The sequence below is a fragment of the Loxodonta africana genome, chromosome 5 (assembly GCF_030014295.1).
Source record: "Loxodonta africana isolate mLoxAfr1 chromosome 5, mLoxAfr1.hap2, whole genome shotgun sequence".
In the NCBI taxonomy this organism is placed as follows: domain Eukaryota; kingdom Metazoa; phylum Chordata; class Mammalia; order Proboscidea; family Elephantidae; genus Loxodonta; species Loxodonta africana.
Genome location: NC_087346.1, coordinates 117,451,739 through 117,473,384, shown reverse-complemented (window position 1 = coordinate 117,473,384; position 21,646 = coordinate 117,451,739). Strand labels below are relative to the sequence as shown.

At 39.9% G+C, this 21,646-nt stretch overlaps 1 protein-coding gene across 29 annotated transcripts in view; it reads right to left on the bottom strand.

Annotated features, from left to right (window-relative positions):
- Window positions 1-21,646, bottom strand: part of RBM47 (RNA binding motif protein 47) — a 232,163-nt gene that overhangs the window by 32,131 nt on the left and 178,386 nt on the right. For 28 of the 29 annotated variants that reach the window (XM_064285884.1, XM_064285893.1, XM_064285885.1 and 25 more), the window contains one exon: window positions 666-19,102. The exons of the other annotated variant lie outside the window; for it this stretch is intronic. In XM_064285884.1, the coding sequence (XP_064141954.1) occupies window positions 18,860-19,102 (243 nt within the window). In that variant the 3' untranslated portion in view covers window positions 666-18,859. Of the gene's footprint in view, window positions 1-665; window positions 19,103-21,646 lie in introns of those variants that run through there. 29 annotated transcript variants of the gene reach the window in all.

The window sequence follows — 21,646 nt, the reverse complement described above, 5'->3', positions numbered from 1 at the left end:
TCTTTATCATTTTAGATTTTTATTTAGATCTTTGATCCATTTTAAGTTAGTTTTTGTGCACGGTGTGAGGTATGGGTCTTGTTTCATTTTTTTGCAGATGAATAAACTGTTATGCCAGCACCACTTGTTAAAAAAAGAGAGAGAGAGAGAGAGACTGTCTTTTCCCCATTTAAGAGACTTCGGGCCTTTGTCAACTATCGGCTGCTCATATGTGGGTGGATTTATGTCTGGATTCTCAATTCTGTTCCACCTGTCTATGTATCTGTTGTTGAACCAGTATCAGGATGTTTTGACTACTGTGGTGGTATAATAGGTTCTAAAATCAGGTAGAGTGAGGCCTGCCACTTTGTTCTTCTTTTTCAGCAATGCCTTACTTATTCAGGGCCTCTTTCCCTTCCATATGATGTTGGTGATTTGTCTCTCCATCTCATTAAAAAATGTCATTGGAATTTGGACCGGGATTGTATTATATCTATAGATGGCTTTTGGTAGAACAGACATTTTTACAATGTTAAGTCTTCCTATCCATGACCAAGGTATGTTTTTCCACTTATGTAGGTCTCTTTTAGTTTCTTGCAGTAGTGTCTTGGAGTTTTCTTTGTATAGGTCTTTTACATCTCTGGTAAGATTTATTCCTAAGTGTTTTATCTTCTTGGGGGCTACTGTGAATGGTATTGATTTTGTGATTTCCTCTTCAATGTTTTTTTTTTTTTGTGATGATGTAGAGAAATCCAACTGATTTTTGTATGTTTATCTTATATCCTGATACTCTGCTGAACTCTTCTATTAGTTTCAGTAGTTTTCTTGAGGACTCTTTAGGGTTTTCTGTGTAAAAGATCATATCATCTACAAATAGAGATACTTTTACTTCTTCCTTACCAACCTGGATGCCCTTTATTTCTTTATCTGGCTTAATTGCTCTGGCTAGGAACTTCAGCACAATGTTCAATAACAGTGGTGATAAGAGGCATCCTTTTCTGATTCCCGATCTCAAGGGGAATGCTTTCAGACTCTCTCCATTTAGGATGATGTTGGCTGTTGGTTTTGTATAGATGTGTTTTATTATGGTGAGGAATTTTCCTTCTATTCCTATTTTGCTGAGAGTTTTTTTTTTTATCATGTATCAGTGTAGAACTTTGTGAAATGCCTTTTCTGCATCAATTGATAAGGTCATGTGGCTCTTATCCTTTGTTTTATTTATACGGTGGATTACATTAATTGTTTTCCTAATGTTGAACCTTCCCTGCATACCTAGTATGAATCCCATTGGTCATGGTGAACTATTTTTTTGATATGTTGTTGAATTCTATTGGCTAGAATTTTGTTGAGAATTTTTGCATCTAAGTTCATGAGGGATATAGGTCTGTAATTTTCTTTTTTTCTGTAGTTTCTTTACCTGGTTTTGGTATCAGGAATATGCTGGCTTCATAGAATGAGCTTAGGAGTATGCCATCCTTTTCTATGCTGTGAAATACCCTTAGTAGTAGCAGTGTTAACTATTCTCTGAAAGGTTGGTGGAACTCTGCAGTGAAGCCGTCTGAGCCAGGGCTTTCTTTTGTTGGGAGTTTTTTTTTTTTTTTTTAATAATTTTTATTGTGCTTTAAGTGAAAGTTTACAAATCAAGCCAGTCTCTCACATGTAAACTTATATACACCTTACTACATACTCGTATTTACTCTCCCCCTAATGAGTCAGCCCGCTCCCTCCTTCCAGTCTCTCCTTTCATGACCATTTTGTCAGTTTCTAACCCCCTCTACCCTCCCATCTCCCCTCCAGACAGGAGATGCCAACATAGTCTCAAGTGTCCACCTGATGCAAGTAGCTCACTCCTCATCAGCATCTCTCTCCAACCCATTGTTCAGTCCAATCCATGGCTGATGAGTTGGCTTCGGGGATGGTTCCTGTCCTGGGCCAACAGCAGGTTTGGGGACCATGACCACTGGGTCCTTCTAGTCTCAGCCAGACCATTAAGTCTGGTCTTTTTTTTTTTTTTAATAATTTTTATTGAGCTTTAAGTGAACGTTTACAAATAAAGTCAGTCTGTCACATATAAGCTTATATACACCTTACTCCATACTCCCACTTACTCTCCCCCTAATGAGTCAGCCCACTCCCTCCTTCCAGTCTCTCCTTTTGTGACAATTTTGCCAGTTTCTAACCCTCTCTACCCTCCTATCTCCCCTCCAGACAGGAAATGCCAGCACAGTCTCAAGTGTCTACCTGATACAAGTAGCTCACTCTTCGTCAGCATCTCTCTCCAACCCATTGCTCAGTCCGTTCTATGTCTGATGAGTTGTCTTTGGGAATGGTTCCTGTCCTGGGCCAACAGAAGGTTTGGGGACCATGACCGCCAGGATTCCTCTAGTCTCAGTCAGACCATTAAGGCTGGTATTTTTATTAGAATTTGGGGTCTGCATCCCACTGATCTCCTGCTCCCTCAGGGGTTCTCTGCTGTGCTCCCTGTCAGGGCAGTCATCGGTTGTGGCCGGGCACCATCTAGTTTTTCTGGCCTCAGGATGATGTAGTCTCTAGTTTATGTAGCCCTTTCTGTCTCTCGGGCTCATAATTATCTTGTGACCTTGGTGTTCTTCATTGTCCTTTGATCCAGGTGGGTTGAGACTCTTTGATGCATCTCAGATGGCCGCTTGCTAGCATTTAAGACCCCAGACGCCACACTTCAAAGTGGGATGCAGAATGTTTTCTTAAGAGATTTTATTTTGCCAATTGACTTAGATGTCTGTTGGGAATTTTTTGATTACTTTTTAATCTCTTCTTTTGTTATGGGTTTATTTAGTTGTCCTACTTCTGTTTGTGTTAGTTTAAGTACATAGTGTGTTTCTAGAAATTCATCCATTTCTTCTAGGTTTTCAAATTTGTTAGAGTATAATTTTTTGTAGTAATCTGATATGATTCTTTTAATTTCAGTGGGTCTGTTGTAATATCTCACATCTCATTTCTTATTTGGGCTATTTGCTTCCTCTCCTGTTTTTCTTTTGTCAGTTTAGCCAGCAGTTTATCAATATTGTTAATGTTTTCAAAGAACCAGCTTTTGGTATTGTTAACTCTTTCAATTGTTTTTCTGTTTTCTATTTCATTTAATTCTGCTCTAATTTTTATAATTTGCTTTCTTCTGGTCCCGAGGGTTTCTTTTGTTGCTCTCTTTCTATTTGTTCAGTTGTAGGGATAGTTCTTTGATTTTGGCCCTTTCTCCTTTTTGGTTGTGTGCATTTATTGATATAAATTGACCTTTGAGCACTGCTTTAATTGTGTCCCAAAGATTCTGATAGGGAGTGTTTTCATTCTCATTGGATTCTATGAATTTCTTTATACCATCCTTCATGTCTTCTATAACCCAGTCGTTTTTGAGCAGGGTATTGTTCAGTTTCCAAGTGTTTGATTTCTTTTCCCTCCTTTTTCTGTTATTGATTTCTACTTTTATGGCCTTGTGGTCAGAGTAGATGCTTTGCAATATTTTGATGTTTTGGATTCTGGTAAGGCTTGTGTTATGACCTAATATGTGGTCTATTCTAGAGAACGTTCCATGTGCGCTGGAAAAGAAGTCGTACTTGGCTGCCATTGGGTGGAGTGATCTGTGTGTGTCTATGCGGTAAAGTTGGTTGATTGTGGCATTATATCTTCCGTGTCTTTATTGAGCTTCTTTCTGGATGTTCTGTCCTTCACTGAAAGTGGTGTGTTGAAGTCTCCTACTATAATTGTGGTGCTGTCTATCTCACTTTTCAATGTTGTTAGAGTTTGCTTTATGTATCTTGCAGCTCTGTCATTGGGTGCATAAATATTTAATATGGTTATATCCTTCTGCTATATTGTCCCTTTGATTACTATGTAGTGTCCTTCCTTATCCTTTGTGGTGGATTTAACTTTAAAGTCTATTTTGTCAGAAATTAACATTGCCTCTCCTGCTCTTTTTTGATTGTTGTTTGCTTGATATATTTTTTTCATCCTTTGAGTTTTTGTTTGTTTGTGTCTCTAAGTCTAAGGTGTGTCTCTTGTAGGCAGCATATAGACAGACCATGTTTTTTTTATCCATTCTGCCACTCTCTGTCTCTTTATTGGTCCATTTAGTCTATTTACTTTCATTGTAATTATGGATAGGTATGAGTTTAATGCTGTCATTTTGATGTCTTTTTTTGTGTGTTGATGACAGTTTCTTTTTCCCACTTAATTTTTTTGTGCTGAGTAGTTTGTTTTTATATGTTGTCTTTTTCCTCTTATTTGTTATTGTTGATTTTGTTTCTGCTGAATCTCTATTTTTTCTTTTGATGTGTAGGATTGTTAGTCCCATTTGTGGTTACCTTAATATTTCTGCCTATTTTTCTAAGTTTAAACTTAACATTTCTTTCTTTCTATCGCCTTGTCTTCTCCATATGAAAGATCTATGACTACATTTCTTAGTCCCTGTTTATTGTTTTAATCTTGACTTCTTTTACGTAATGACATCATTGTTTCCATGTATGAGCATTTTTTAATCTTGATTTATTTTTATGATTTCCCTATCTGGGTTGACATTTGATTGCTCTGTTCAGTGTTCTAGGCTTGGGCTGATATGTGATATTATTGATTTTCTAACCAAAGAACTCTACAAACTACTTTTGTGGTTTTGGTTTGGTTTTTACAAATTCCCTAAAATTCTGTTTAACTGGAAATGCCCTAATTTTGCCTTATATTTGAGAGACAATTTTGCTGGGTATATGATTCTTGGCTGGCAATTTTTTTTCTTCAATGCTTTATATAAGTCATCCCATTGCCTTCTTGCCTGCATGGTTTCTGCCGAGTAGTCCGAGTTCATTCTTATTGACTCTCCTTTGTAAGTGACTCTTTGTTTATCCCTAGCTGCTCTTAAAATTCTCTCTTTATCTCCGGTTTTGGCAAGTTTGATTATATATTTTGGTGACTTTCTTTTAAGATCTACCTTAGGTGGAGCTCAATGAGCATCTGGGATAGATATCTTCTCATCTTTCATGATATCAGGGAAGTTTTCTGCCAACAAATCTTCAACAATTATCTCTGTATTTTCTGTTGTTCCTCCCTGTTCTGGTACTCCAGTCACTCATAGGTTATTTCTCTTGATAGAATCCCACATGATTCTTAGGCTTTCTTCATTTTTTTTTAATTCTTTTATCTGATTGTTCTTCGAATATATTGGTGCCAAGTGCTTTATCTTCAATCTTATCAATTCTGCCTTCTGCTTGCTCAATTCTGTTCCTCTGAATTTCTATTGAGTTGTCTAATTATGTAATTTTATTGTTAATCTTCTGAATCTCTGATTGCTGTCTCTCTATGGATTCTTGCAGCTTATTAAATTTTTCTTTATGTTCTTGAATAACCTTTTTAATTTCTTCATCTGCTTTATCTGTGTGTTTGTGGCTTGTTCTGTGTGTTGCCTGATCTCCTTCCTGATGTTTTGAAGAGTTCTGTATATTAATCTTTTGTATTCTGCACCTGGAAACCCTGGAGGGGTAGTGGTTAAGTGCTATGGCTGCTAACTCAAGTGTCAGCAGTTTGAATCTGCCAGGTGCTCCCTGGAAGCTCTATGGGGCAGTTCTACTCTGTCCCATAGGGTCACTATGAGTCTGAATCGACTCAGTGGCACTGAGGGTTTTTTTTGGTTGGTTTATTCTGAAATATCTTGTAATTCCAGGAAGGCACCTTCATCCAGAAGTTCCCTTGATTCTTTGTTTTGAGAGCTTGTTGAGGTGATCATGGTCTGTTTCTTTATGTGACTTGATATGACTGTTGCCTCAGAGACACCTGTAAGTTATTGTATTAATTTATGCTTGTTTACTGTGTCATAGCATCTTGCTTTGTTTTGTTTTGATATGCCCAAATAGGTTGTTTGAGTAAGCTAGCTTATTTTTGCCTTTGAAGCTCTAATGTCCTGTCAGAAGATGGCTAGAGCTGTTATCAGGTATATGAGCCTAGGAGTTCAATCACTTTTCCTGTATGGATTCAGCTCAGGTGTCCAGGTAGTTGGTCACCAAGTGTGTGGTCCAGGCTCTGTCCTACAGTCTTAGAGGGGCAGTGGCGATTGGTGTAGGTACTGGTATCTTGCTGCAGCAGTGGGTCACTCTCTGAACAAGGTAGAGTGCTGGCAACCATCCCCAAGTGTCTGTGAGGAAAGTGTGTCCCTGTTCCCTAAAGCACACAAGTGGGTGGGTTCTGCAGATGGGCTCCCAATGCTTTTGGTTGTAAGAACTGGGAGGTACCAGTTATCCTTGGACCCCTATCACAGGCCAGTGGGCAACCTGAGTGGAGCCACCAGTCCTTATGCCCCTGATGTGGGTGGGTGAGGACCCTGTTCAATAGGCAAAGTGGTGTCAAACATCAAATATCCACCTCTCCACTCCACAGCTGAAACAGGTGCAGTCTGCCAACAAGGGCCTATTCTCCTGAAATTGGCCCACACAGGTCCATGCAGGGGGGAAATGTATTCAAAGTCCATGGACATTTTATGCCTGACAGGAGCTGCTTCTGTCCAGAGCTCCCCAGGTTAGTGGAGCTGGCAGATTATCTTTTCCCGCAATTGTGAATTTATTCCTTCTCTATGGCTGGGAGAATGGCTCAGGTCATTCAGCAGCACCTATCACCTGTCTAGGGAAATCAACAGCCACTGAACCTGGGTTGGGGGCTGGGAGTGTGGTAAGTTGTACTCAAGTACTTAGCTTTTGCTGAGAGTGATATTCTTCTCTAGTTCCGTTGGTGTGAGTAGGCTGTGCAGCTGGCTGTTTCTCCCTGAGGAAACTGCAGCCAAATGCTACCACCAGCCAGCCGCAGTTGCTCTTGGGGATGGTGCCTGAGGGTTCCCAGCAATTCAGGTCCAGCAACTCCTCTCCACTTCTGAACCATCTCTTCCTCCCCCTGCCAATGAGTCTGTTTTCTAACTTTGCCTTTGATGTTCAGGGCTCCTAACTTGTTATAAATACAATCATTTCACTTTTGGGGGGGGTCTTTGTTGTAAGAGAGATCACTGGAAGGGTCTGACTACTCCACCATCTTGGCCCTGCCTCCTAATTCATTACTTCTTAAAAAGGAAGTTAAATTTGGAATTTTCTTTAGGGATTCACACATCTTTTTCTTTTTATCTCCTGTGAGCTTTTGTTTTTGTGCTCCACTTAACTGTTGCTCTCTCATTTTACCTGGATATAAAATTATGTCACTTTTTAAATTCAGTTCTACTGTAGCAAATAAATTTGAATATTTGCAAATAGATAAAACATAAAACAAGTAAAATTTATGAAAAAAATTCACATTTCAATTTGGATGTTAACACAAAAATTTGTTTTTGAAAATTAGTAACTAAAAAATTGATTTGGAACATGTAGTTTTGTTCTTCAGGTCTGACATAGTCAAAAGAATTAGTACTTACTAGGCAGTCAGAAATAATTTCATTCATTTGTGGTACAATGTTTGTTGGTGGACCCTTCACAGATTTCCAGGAGTGCTTCTTATCTTGAAATAATACTTAAAAATCGCACACTCATTTTCTGTCCTTTGATGCTGTGTCTTCACGGTTCCTTGGACTACAGCTGATATCCGACAGAGGCAAGAGCGATCCCAAAGAGCATGATACAAATTTCAGTTCCCTTTGCACTTTGCATTTTGGTTTGCTTTGCACAGGATCAGGTATGTTGTGAGTTATGTGATTATAGTGTCACTGGTGCGTTCTTAAGTGGTCAATGGAGAGGACTGAATGTGAAGACATACCCTATCAATCCAAAATGTAAAGGAAAATATAATTGTTACCATATACAAAATTTATAAAATGGTAACAATTTCATTTAGAGCCCTGCCACTTCCCTTTCACTGTGATGTTCATGTATGGGTCTTTGCTTTGGACAACTGGTGCCCCTGTTCTGTTGTTGCGCTAAGCACATGCTTATCTTGTTTATTGAGTAATTTATCCCTGAGGCATGTGATTGCCCTATGATGGGACTAAGTTTGGGATAGGAACGGGTTCAGAAGCACTCAGATTACCAGGTGGAGCATTCTGAAAAGTGAAACTGGAGACTTCAGTGGTCAGTCTGGCTTCTATCTCTAAGGTATTCCAGCTCTTGTGGTCAGAGTGTTTAAATTAAAGCATCAAGTTGTTGCTTTTTTCCTAAAAATCCAAATTCTAAGGGCTTTATTTCCAGTTCAGTTTAAATGGTTATATTTTACATTTGGGTGAGGAAGCTGTTCTGTAAAAGATGCAGTGGAATGTCTGTTTAACTCAAGAACTCAGGCTTGTCCTTGAGCCAACAATGTCATTTGACAGGCTCCCACAGAACCATATGGCTCTTATCCTTGGATTATTTGGACTGAAGTCAAAGCTTCAGTGAGGACCATTCAGGTTTCAGATGGATCACTGATACTATTGATTTTTGGATCTGAAAGTTGGACAATGAATAAGAAAGACTGAAGAAGAATTGATGCATTTGAATTATGGTGCTGCCAAAGAATATTGAATATACCATGGACTACCAGAAGAACAAACAAGTCTGTCTTGGAAGATGTACAACCAGAATGCTCCTTAGAAGTGATGATAGCCAGACTTCATCTCACGTACTTTGGACATGTTATCAGAAGGGACCAGTTTCTGGAAAACGATATCATGCTTGGCAGAGGGTCCAGAAAAAAGAGGAAGATCCTCAATGAAATGGGTTGACACAATGGCTGCAACAAGGGGCTCAAACATAGCAATGACTATGAGAATAGCACAAGAGCAGGCAATGTTTCATTCTGTTGTAGATGAGGTCACTATGAGTCAGAACCAACTCATAGTGGCACCTACCAACAGCAAGGTTGTTCAATGGCACCTAACAACGACAAAGTAATGTTTAAGCTCTCATTCCCTGGAGTCAGACTTTCGTGGGTTTTAATGCTGGTGGGATGTTGGGCAGTCATTTAACCTATCTCTGAACCTAAATTTCTTTACTTGTTGGTGCAAATGGTTAACATAATTGACTGCTAACTAAAAGGTTGGCAATTTGAGTCCACCAGAGGTGCCTCAGAAGAAAGGCCTGGTGATATACTTCTGAAAAGTCAGCCATTGAAAATCTCATGAGGCACAGTTCTACTCTGACACACAGGGGGTCACCATGAGTTGGAATTGACAAAGTAACAACTGGTTTGGTTTTTGGTTTTATCAAATTCGTAGAGCTGTTGGAAGGATATAATGGGATACAGCATTTAAAGTATCTGGCACAGACACTGGCACGTTAAACAGTCACAGAATGTTATTTTAGATAGAGTAGCTTTGTGATCTTGGGCAAGTCAAGAACCCTTTTTGGGCCTCAATTTCTTCCTCGATAAAATGGAAATAATGCTCACCATGGTATGTCTAGGCCCCACCACAAAGCCTGAGACATAGTAGATGCTTAATAACAATTTCTTGAATGAATGAATGTTTAAACCAATGAGGAGAAGGAGAAGAAATAGAATGCCTTCTGCAACTATCTCACAAGATGGTTATGGGGCTCAAGCAAGATAGCGGTTAAGAAAGCAATATGTGGACAGTGAAATGTTACTGAAAGGTAAGCTATTATTATTAATAATAATATGATTAATGTTTTAGAATAAAGGAGATTTCTTGGTTGAAATGTCTTTCCAGTATTCTATACAGTAATACCCATATACCCATTGCCGTCGAGTTGATTCTAACTCATAGTGACCCTATAGGACAGAGTAGAACTGCCCCAAGGAGTGCCTGTGAATTCAAACTGCCAATCTTTTGGTTAGCAGCTGTAGCTCTTAACCACTACGCCACCAGGGCTTCCTTTTTATACATTATGTCCCATAATTGGACACTGGTCATTAACATTATTCAGTGAACTTTCCAGGGGACCAATTACTAGCCCCCCGGCAGACAACTCAGAATTCTTTTGTGGTACCATGTCATGGGCATGCCAAGGACCTTCTGACCCTTGAAGTCATTCTCTTTGATGAGCTATGGCCTTAAATCCATAATTAGGACTTTATTTCTCAGCTTATTGGACAGGAGATTTGTCCTCACTGAAAACACATAGCTCACCTCAGTGTGAATTAGTTTATACCTTCCCTTACTGGGTGCAAAATTACATAAAGTGCAGAGTGCAAGTTATTTGGAGGCTATGGGGAAAAAAGAAAATGTAGATAGGTCATCCTACAGGACCTGGAAATTCCAAAAGCTTGTGCACGCCATGTTCTGCTATCACCTACATGCATGTTGATTTCTCTTCTTTCCACTTGCTCCAGTGGCCTGTATGGTGAAAGGACTGTGTTAGGAGATTATTGTAACTTCTAGAACAAACAAATGAGTTTAAGCCCTTACTAAATGGTTAAATTATAATACCCTCCCCCTTCAACTTCTTCTGTGAAAGCTGAGTGGTAAACGACTTGGCTCTGGGGTTACATGACCTGAAGTCAAACCCAAGCTTTTTCACATACTAGGTATGTGGTCTTGGGCAAGTTATTAAACCTCCTTCTGTCTCCTTGATTTTTAAATGCAAAACAGGGACAATAACAGTACTCACCTCAAATATTAAAAAATGATCCACTCAAAACTAATTTATGCTGTTAGACATCATGATACTGGTTGCCATTGTTGAGAGGGCAGTGAGTGACTGCAAAGACCAATTGGGAAGCTTCTGAAATGCTGGTCATGTTCTATGTCTTCATCTGACTGCTGGTTACATGGATGTGCTCAGTTTGTGAAAATTTATCAAGCTATATATGACACACGCATTTTTCTGTATCTACATTATTTTTTTAATAAAAGTTCAAAAACACCGTCCATGGCCATCCAAGGCATAAAAATCAGTGTCTATTCTCCTGAAGCAACAGAGGAAGAAGGAAAGTCAGGAATAGAAGGGAGAAATGGAATGTGGGGTTGATTACCTCCATGAACAGCTGCCTACTTTGCCATGAGACTAGAACTGGACGGTGCCCAGCTACCATTACTGAACGTTTTGATAAGGATTCTGTGGAAGAATCCTTATTAAAAGGGGGAAGATGCAGAACAGAATTTCAAATTCTTATGGACTCAATACTTTCTGGAGCCATGGAGGCTGGATGAACCCCCAAAACTATTGTTCTGAGATAATCTTTAAGACTTAAATCAAAAATATCCTCTGAAGTCTTCTTAAAACCAAACAGTAGTTTAGCTTAACTAGTAAAAAAATGCCTTCCTTGAGCACTATGCTCTTTTAAGAACTAGCTATATGGGATCAAATTAACAACAACTTGAAAGATTAGAGAGAAATCTTACGGGGCCGATAATGTTAACGGAGGAGGAACAACTCACAAAAGGAGGGTGAGAATGGTTGTACCACTCCAAGAATGTAATCAATGTCACTGAATGGTACATGTAGAAACAGTTGAATTGATGTATGTTCTGCTGTACATATTCTCAACAATAAAAAATAAGTTATAAAAAATTCATGTAAATTCTTGACATATTTCAGTATTCAACTGGCATAAGGTCAGCTATTATCCTTATCTCCTGCTGAGTGATCACTCTCTTAGGCTATAAAATTATTCACAAGCATAAGGAAAATGAGGAAAAAGAAAATGAAATGCTTGCTGAGGGAAAGCCTTGACTGAGCACTCAATGAGTTGGACATTTGTACTTGAGGGCTGGGAAATTATACTGAATAGATCTTTGATATTCTCTTCTGCTCAAAAAAGATTCCTTCTAGAAATACCAGGGGTGGCACATACAGTTAAGTGGTCAGGTGGAAGGTTGCTCATTCATACCTGCCCAAAGGCACCTTAGAAGACAGGCATGGCGATCTGCTTCCAAAAGGTCACAGCCTTGAAAACTCTATGGAGCGGTTCTACTCTGCACACATGGGGTCTTCATGAGTCAAAATCAACTCAACAGCAAATAACAACAACAGCAATGCTAAAGAACTTTGAGAATCAGTTGCATTTCCAGAATTTCTCTTTTTAGGACAGCATCTTACAGAAATGGGAGATTAGGGGCTTTTCTGGAAGCTGAATTGGCATAGCACTTTACATTGAGAAAGAGTCAAACAGCCATATTTGAATTGGGATGGCAATGAAGGATGGTGAGGCTGATAGACATGATACCGTGCCCTGGTGACACCACAGTTTGGAACAAAGGTCCTTAAAAAGGAGAATAATCTCAGCAAAACTGAACTAGTTTGGCCCCATGTTATCATAATACCATAAGCTCAAAATGTCTTGACCCAGTACCCCCAGCAAGGTCATCTCAGAAACAGCTGGGCTTCAGCGACACGTCTTTCCTGCCTCAGAATGACTAAGGCCTATTTAAACCTTGTGGTTGGTTAATCATTAATGAAGACTTTTGACAAACAAAGTAGAGCAAGCCAAGAAATAAGGGTGGCTAAAAATTAGCTCAGGTAAGGTCATATTTCTTGCAAATATGAGGTTTGCTGTTGCCTTTGATTGGGAGTAGAATGAAGCCCAGAGTGGAGTTGCATGGAAATATGATTCTATTGAGGTAGTCAATGTGACTGTGAAGATTTTACTTGGGACCCTCATCCATGGTCACAATCATCTGGAGGACTATAGGCCTCCAACACTTTTGTGAGAACTTTGCATTCCTGTCCCACAGAGGGTTTACCTAGGGAGAATGGGGACACCCTCAGAGATACTTGCAGGAGCTGTATGACCCAGAAAAGAAGGATGAAATGTCCCAGAGGCTGGGACCCAGGCCTGTAGAAGGAAGAGGCAGGCAGCCCTCAGAGTCTTGGCAAACTCTCCCAAGCATGATTAGGGTTGGTGGGCATCACTTGGGGCCAGAAAGGACTCAGGGAGAGAGTAACCCACTAGGGGGAGCTCTCAGGTGCACCATGCTGCTGACTGCTAAAGGCAACCCATCAGCTTCTATAGCTTAGATAAAGGTAGAGCGCTACCATTTTCTGAAAGAACTCAAAGTCCTAAGGAGGAAGGATTTAGGCTTCTCTCCATTTGGTTATTGGCTCCCAACTTCCTTGTTACAGGGACCACATCTCTTCCTTTCACAGAGAACATAGGGCCAGGAACCATGTTTAAGGTGGAACCGGAACAAAGGTTGAGCTCTTCACACACTATTTCTCTTCTGAGGCAGCCACACTTAACTTCTTTCAGGTCCATGAATATACCACATTCTCTTTCTCTTGGGCCTGGGCACCACTTGTTCTCTGTTCTCTTTCCTCTTGCTTACCTGCCTGACTCCTACTCATCCTGTAAACCTCCGCTCAGATGCTACTTCCTCCTGAAAGCCTTCATTCACTCTTTGACCCTTAACCCCCTCTCCAAGTCTGAGTGGGCACCCCTCCAATATCACAGCCCTTGCTTCACTGTCTGAATCATGCCTGGTAGTTTAGGAGGGCAGAGATGGTTGATTTTATTGATCGTTGTCCCCCTCAGTGCCTCGCACATAGTTGACACTCAAGTATTTGTTGAATAAATGGGTGAACAAAAGAATAAGGATGCTTAAAATGGAAAGGCTTGAAGGAATTAATATAGTGATACACATTCACACTACGGTTTAGAAAGGTGGAAGGAAGTGTTTCTTGAGGTGCCTACAATACACTAGACTTTTTTAGATTAACTCATCTGGTCTTCACAATAACTCCATGAGGTCAGGTTTTTATCTCTAATTCACCAGTTAAGAAACCTGTGCCCAAGGATGTGAGTTATCTTTTTTAAGGTCACACAGCTGGCAAGTAGCAAAGCTATGGTTCTACCCCTAAGCATTCTGACCATAAACCCAGCCTTGTTCCACTAGTCCACAGTGCTTGTTCATTGTGGTGTTTGGACGATCATTCTTTTCAGGTTTATGGTGTGAGGTGTTAAGAAATAGGAATACCAGGTATCTAGAAAGGGGAGAGAGTCCCTGGGTATACAAACGGTTAACACTTTCAGCTGCTCACCAAAAACTGGAGGTTTGAGTCCACCTAGAGACACCTCAGAAGAAAACCTTGATTTGCTTCTGAAAAAATCAGCCATTGAAAACCCCAAGGAGCACAGTTCTACTCTGACACACACAAGGTTGCCATGACTTGGAATCAACTCGGTGGGAACTGGTGTAGAGGAAGGGGTAAAGACTAATGAGGGAAAGAGGAGAAAGAAAAGGCTGGAGGTGCATCTAGTCCAGCAGCTTAGAACTTGGAATTGAAGCAAAATATTTTGTCCCAGCTGCTTTGATGCTGTGGACGTTTCCTATGTCTCATCCTATACTTAAACTTAGTCCCACCTTTGACCTTGGGAAGTCACGGATGGTGGATGTGACAAGGAAGATGCAGGGCAAGGACAAGGTAAGATATCTGTGTCATATTACTTTTTTAAAAAGCTGAAGATGTACTTTTGGTGGGGGTGGCAGGGGAAAAAGTCATGATGTCATTTCATCAAAACAGCCATGCCAAAATGTCATACTTGGTATGTATTTTTTTTAAAACAAAGTTGGATATAAAGGCTGAGTGCCCCAAAGACTTTACAATAAACACTGCTTAATAATTGGGATAATATCACTTGTATTCCTTTTGAATAGTCAAGTATCCTTGGTGCCCTTGAAAGAGGATCTAGTAAACCAGTAAAATCAATTATACCTAACAGTGTACCCAGCATAGTGCATGTCATGTAACAGCAACCCAAAAATGTTGAACTGTACATAGGATTACCCTTCACAAGAAAAGAAAAATCAGAACAATGTTTTTTTAATTTTCTGCACTGTAGTCATTAGTTTTTTACTTTCAACTCAGTAAGTCCTTAGGTTATTATGACAAATATTTTTGGAATTAAAAAAAAAATGGGGCACCTATTCCAGGTGACTAACCAGAATAGTTGACTCCCTGTGATAGTTCTGCAGCCTCCTCCATAATCTTTGCGTAGCCTTGCAGATAGAATTCTTTATACATTTTTACTGGCCCTACTTACAGCTGCTATGTCTTCCTGGCTGAGTAGGCTTTTTCAGTCACTCAGTTCCCATTCCCTGAGTAAAAATGTTGCTTATGACAATACACTGAAAGCCACCAGAAAAGAAACTACACTGGTAAAAAATGTTTGGCTTTTCTTTCACTTGGGCTTTGAAATTGGCCCTTGGCATGACTGGTTTTATCCGTTTCCAGGGGCAGTGTGGTGCTCGAAAGAACCTGGAAATTTAAGCCCTGAGCACAGGTTTGAGTCCTGGTTCTTACCTGTGTGACCTTGGCCAGTTGCATATCTGACTTAACTACATTGCAGAGTTACTGTTAGATCCACCGGAGATTATGGAAGCCAGAGGCTTATGAACCACAGAAACACAGCATTTATCCCACCCAGCATACTTGTTACCTGTTCATCTTATCTGTGTTCTCCCATTAGAATATTTAAGTCTGCGAGTACAGGATTTTGTTGGTTTTGTTCCTGTTTTGGCTGTAGCACCTAGAATGAGGTCTGGCACCACGTGTTTTGCATGATTGTTAATTCTTTTTTTCAACTTGGTCAACCTAACTTTGAATGTGATCCTGAAACTTGAAGGGTGTCTGTACTTTTAACATAAAGGAACCAGCAGGTCTTGTTGCCCTTAAAACCAGTGCCCAGTGATCTGTCATCTTGGGAAGCTTCCCAGCCTGTTCTGCTTCTAAAAAGGCCTTTATCCTTTAAAGAGGAAGCAGGAAGTTAGAATTCCAAGAAACACAGATCAGAAGGCCATTACCCAGGCTCAAGATTAAGAAGGTAAATTCTTAATCTTAGTCTTAATCATTGGCAAAGGCAAGTTAGGCAATTTTTACAAGTAATTCCATTAAGAACCCACCACTTTCCTTCGAATTCTTTGATTGACTTTGCTGATGGATATTATTTGTCTCAAGTTATGGGGTGAGCTTTAGAAAAAAAAGGGAAGGAAATGTTCTGTCTAACCTTGCTATGCACTGTGAAAAAGAGAGACAGAAGGCTTTGGTTTCAGGTGCAGTGACCAACATCAAGGTCACCCCAGCACTTTTATAAGACCACCAAAGAACTCAAGGTTACAACAACTGCCTCCATGTAGAGTTCTGGGTATAAAGCTCCTGGGAAGATAAGAAACTTCAGTACTGAGAGCAATGACAGACTTAGCTGCATCCTATCCCAATTCAGATGCTGAGTCCTATTTGGTTGTTCGACTTTCTATCATCTGAGCTGAAGTTTAAGGGTACTGAGAATTCACAATTCAATTACTTACCTCATCTTCAACACTAATTCCAAAGCAAAGAGATAACAACTTGTCAGTTTCTCCAACTAAAAATACTGCATTAGTGAATCCCCTCCATTCTGTAAGGGTTTTCCTGATTTTGTTACACAGAAAATCAGTATAAAGAAAACACAATTTAAAATAAGGTCTTCAAATTGCTTTAAAGAATGCTTTATTTACTACATCCTAAGAATGTACTGTAAGTAGAGAAAGACCTAAATAAATTTAAAGGCTTTTCAAGTACAAAGCATCTAAAGATAACTAAACTACTAGCATGTTTGAGACCAGGGAACACTAAAACTTTTTTTTTTTTTTCACATTTATAGTTTGTTCTTAACCCTAAAAAAAAAAAATAGAGTTCACATTTCAAGTTATAAACTTACCTCAGTAAGTAGTGTACGTGAAATGGTTTTGAAATAATAGGTACAGACAGACCACAGATGGGAGGCTCATTGATACTTAACTGGCTATATCACCAACATTTGTTTTTAAGGTAGTTTGGTAGTTGCCATGTTAAGGTACCATTTTTTTTTCTTGCAAATAATTTACAAGCATATGTAAAATACAGTAAGAACACTGGGTCTGATTCTCATCTAGTGAACTCTGTGCTAATCCCTCACTGGAAGGAGGGTACTTCTTTCACACAAAGTCAAGGGATGAGGATCTGATCCAAATTGCATTCTGTTGGATGACTCATTCCAACAGATTTGAGTTTGGATGCAGCTTTTGGGTACACATTCGGAACATTGCACCATTACTGTGTGTCACTGAAGAACGATGGAAAGGATTGGTAGGAATGTTTAAAGGCCTTACTAGGCACGCAATACATTTTATAGAATAGTTAAATAAATATTGCTTATATATAAAAAATTCATCTCATCCCAAGACGGGGGGGGAGGGGGGTGAGGGACATTTGGGAATCTCTTAATTTAAATTTTAAAACAAAAGTAAAATATTTGCTAAGGGCATGATCCTATTACTAATCCACAAATAAGAATTTCAGCTGTCAGCAAAAATCCAGTGAGTGGGAAGATTCAATGGATCGCAAACATGACATAAAAATACAGTGGTATATTTGCTACCTATTGCACACCTCACTTCCTTGATAGAGCCTTTAAAAAAAAATTCCGAGATGATGTATTTCATAAAGTAGATGGCGATCTTCATATTTTACTGTATTTTACATTCATTCTGCTAAACAAAAGCCTTTAAACAGGCCACAAAACACTGCAACATGCATATACTTCCTAATAAAACAAACCTTTTTAATAACAGTGAAATAAAATGATCTTATTTTTGCAAACAACTACATACCATGAACTTCTGCAACATAAAATGACTTAAAAAACTGAGTATTAGAAGATTATCTACAAACTCTCTCTTAACTCCTGCTGGCCTCTCCTCCTCCCCCTGGGTGTGCACAGCTGAATCAGCTCACCTGGCAGGTGCACAGCAACGCAGGAAAGGCCTGCTTGATAAACATGTCTCCAACACCCCTAACCACCACAGACATTTTGCATGAAACATGATAAGGCAACTAGAAGCATAGCTTTCTGCTGGCAAGAGTCTCTGGGAGCGGCAGCAGGGCGGGGGGGTGGGGGGGTGGTCTTGTCTACAATAACATATATTCTCTGTCCTTACAACTCATACTTCAAAAATAAAATAAAAGCATTAGAAAGGAAACTAAAGTTTTCCCTCAGACCATTAAATAGCTATGCAAACCTTGTGCTTACACACACACTGCTATTGACAACAGCATGCACAGAAGATAATACCTCCCCAGCCAACAAACAATGAAACAAAAATCAAAAAACCCCGACGAAAGCCCAGGAAGAAGTAGAAAAGCCATCATCTGTTTGTTTTTTGTCTTTCCCCTCCTCTATCAGAATAATTCATCTGTCCTACAGTTGCCAAACATCAGAGTTGGATTGAGCGTTGGAAGGACCGGGGCGCAAAGCCCCATGGAGAATGAGAAGAGGCCCAGGGTAATGGTGGCAGGTAAAAGCTTTCCAGTTTTTGAACTCTGAAGTCTGACAAGTCTTTTTAATCTTGGGCTTCAGGAGAGGCTGAGTGTTTAATTTCTCTTAAAAAACAGAACCATCATGGATAACACACAACGGTAACCCCATCAACCCTTCAGGCCAGCAGAAATGCAGAGGTTTTATGCATTTTAAAATTGCACTTTCCAGTATAACTTTTAAAATAACTTCTTTTTTTATGTAGTAGTTTTAAAGCACTATTGTTTGTATCTTTAAATAGCTAATATATTTTTCAAAACAGTTTCCTAGCTGCTCAACTGTGCTTTTTAATATAAAGTTGATATATTATTGAAGGTACTACAAAATAGAAATCTCTGGAGTGCAGAAGTTAAGAAAATAACCTTCATACTGAAAATATATCCTTAAAAAAAACAACAAACCTCTATACAAATGTACTACAGTAGACAAACTTTTCAGAGATGGTATTAAGGCACGTGCCATGCAAGTCCCTTAGAAATGTATGAACACAGGCCTGCTAACTTTAAAATAGTCTTTAAAAAACTAATGAAAACTTCATGTATATAAAATATTTCAGTATGATATTTGATAACATTCTTCACTTTCAGTAGGTTTCATAGGTGTGCTAATCCAACACGGTCTTTCTTCATAAATAGTAAAGCGTTCCTTCAGTCGTATCTCTGGTTGGTCTCTGCTCTCGTCACCAGTCTCAGTATGTCTGGTAGACATCATGAATGGGAACCTGAATAGCAGCAGCAGGGAAGGCCTGAGGTATATAGCCTGCATATCCTCCATAGACGGCAGCGGTGGCTGCCGCGTTCTTCTGTAGTGTGGCGATCGTGGCTGTGGCTGGAGCAGCAGCAAATGGGACGTAACTGGCACCGTAGATCCCGGCAGTGGGAATTCTCTGAACGTTTGGAGCCACCGTGTATACTGGAGTTATTGGGCGGCCCTGAAGAAAGAGAGAACACATACATCCATGTGCCCATCCTGTTTAGTCATCCACTCAACAAATGTCTTGCAGGGGATGGGAGCACAAAGATGGAAAAGCCAAGATTTTCATTTTCAAGAGACAGATTAAAAAAACAAACAAACAAACAAACCCATTGCCGTCGAGTCCATTCTGACTCATAGCGACCCTACAGGACAGAGTAGAACTGCCCATAGAGTTTCCAAGGAGCGCCTGGCAGATTTGAACTGCCAACCCTTTGGTTAGCAGCCGTAGCACTTAACCACTAAGCCACCAGGGTTTCCAAGAGACAGACAGGAAAGCAAATAATTATCGTACAGGAGGATTTGTTATTGTGAGCTGCCTCATGGCAACTCCATGCACAATGTAATGATTGGCTGCGGATCAGACTGCTGTGATTCATAGGGCTTTCATTGGCTTATTTTCACAAGTGGATGGCCAGGACTTTCTTCCTAGTCTGGTGTTAGCCTGGAAGCTATGCTGAAACCTGTTCAGAATCACAGCAACACACAAACCACCACTGATGTGGCTGCAGAAGAGGTGCACTGCCTGGGAATTGAACCTGGGTCTCCACGTGGAAGGAGAGAATTCCTACCACTGAACCACCAAACACCAAAGGAGTGGGATATGTCCCATGAAAGGGTAAGATGGAGTCGTATCCTCAAGGCACTTAACTCATTCGAATCCAATTACAACTGGAATACTGAGAGAACATTTACATACTCCGGAATCTTCTACCCAGCATTGCACTCAATGAGTATATGCCCCAGAGTGAGCTAGAGAAGGGAGTTGAGAATCTACCATTCAGTTATCTCACAGTGGTAAACACAGCCCCTAAATACATGCCAGCTGCTTAACACATACTTAGCTGAAGGAACTAGAGAGGAAAACAGACTGTGCTAACTTAATGGAACAAAATATATCAGTCTACAAGAGGGACAGTATCATAAAGGATTTTCTGATCATACACATTTTCTGCCAATGTGATAGTTCCAATCATCTCCCACCTAAAAAAAAAAGATAAGGCGCCACTATATATAAAAAAGGGTTGTGGAAGCTTAGAGAAGGGATCAACTAACTTGCAGAGTTAGAAAAAGCAACTCAAAAGTGAGGGCATTTGAGCTGGGTTTTGAAGGATGAGGAGGAGTTTTTCAAATGAGGAGGAGGTGGGGAAGGACAAGCTAAGTAAAAACTGCCGCCTCACTGTAGATGGCCAACACTGGCTCTGTTGAAGTCCCTGCTACTTCCTTCTCTCTACTAGACAGTGTACGAGTCTGTGTTTTCAGAACAAATAGGAGGAGGGGGAAGATTGTGGTTCAGTATTTCCCGAAGTGTTTGCCATGGAACAAATTCAGTGAGCTACTTCATGGGAAAGGAGATTTTCAGTAAACTAAAACATACATTTAACAAACTATCTGGTGCACCTTATATTCCACAGAATGCCCCGCAGTAAGGGCTACTGTGGTTTCTGCATCTTAACGAATCTTCAAAATATACAATTCAAGATATGTAAATGGATGATTAGACTGAAATAATTAATTCTTCCTGAACTTTAAACAAAGGGATTAGTTACCATACCTCAAACGAAATCTGCAAATCAAAGAGTCACAAAATTATGTTCAACTCTACAGTCAAAATAATATACTACTACTACTAACAATAACTAATCATAACTGAGAGATTACTGTCTGCCAGGCACTACTCTAAGTGCTTATTTGTATGACATTATTGAATCAACACAACCACTAATGAAGGTGGTATTATGACTACATGGAGAGGTTCACATGGGTAAAATGGCATGCTCAAGGTGACACAGCTTTTAAGCAATGGAAGCCCACACTTTGACTTGGGGTCCCCAACTTTAAGCCCTACATTATCTTGAATATCTCATCAGCAACCTTTACAACCAAGGAGAGAAGCTTCAGAATTGGGAACACTGTGGCTTATAGCAAGACACAAGCAATCTTTTCCAAGTGTATAACCCATTGCCATCAAAATAATTCCAACTCATGGCAATCCCATGTGCTACAGAGTAGGACTGATTCATAAGGTTTTTTTTTTTTTTTTTTTGGCTGTAATCTTTACGAAGGCAGATCACGAGGCCTTTCTTCCGTGGCACCACTGGGTGGGTTCGTACTACCAATCTTTAGGTTAATGGTTGAGTGCAAACCCTTTGCGTCACCCACGGACCCCCTCCAAGTATATGGACATATGTAATTATGCATCGATATTAGGTAGTAGTAATTGCACAAAGGAGGAAATCACAGGAAGGCGACATCTGAAAGAAACTCAGCCCAACCCTGGGGTTCAGGCTGCTCATTCTGATAGAGTTCAAGAGCAAGTTACGCACATAAAAGTGTTCTGGCCAACAGCTTGGGGCTGGTGAATGACAGATTAGAGCCAGAAGCACTAAGAGTTCTGGGTTCCCTTAAGAGTTAGCTTAACCTATATGGGTAGATACATATGACTTTAGTGGTATAGATACTAAGAAAGACACCTTTACCACTGTGCCCTCAGCACAGTACC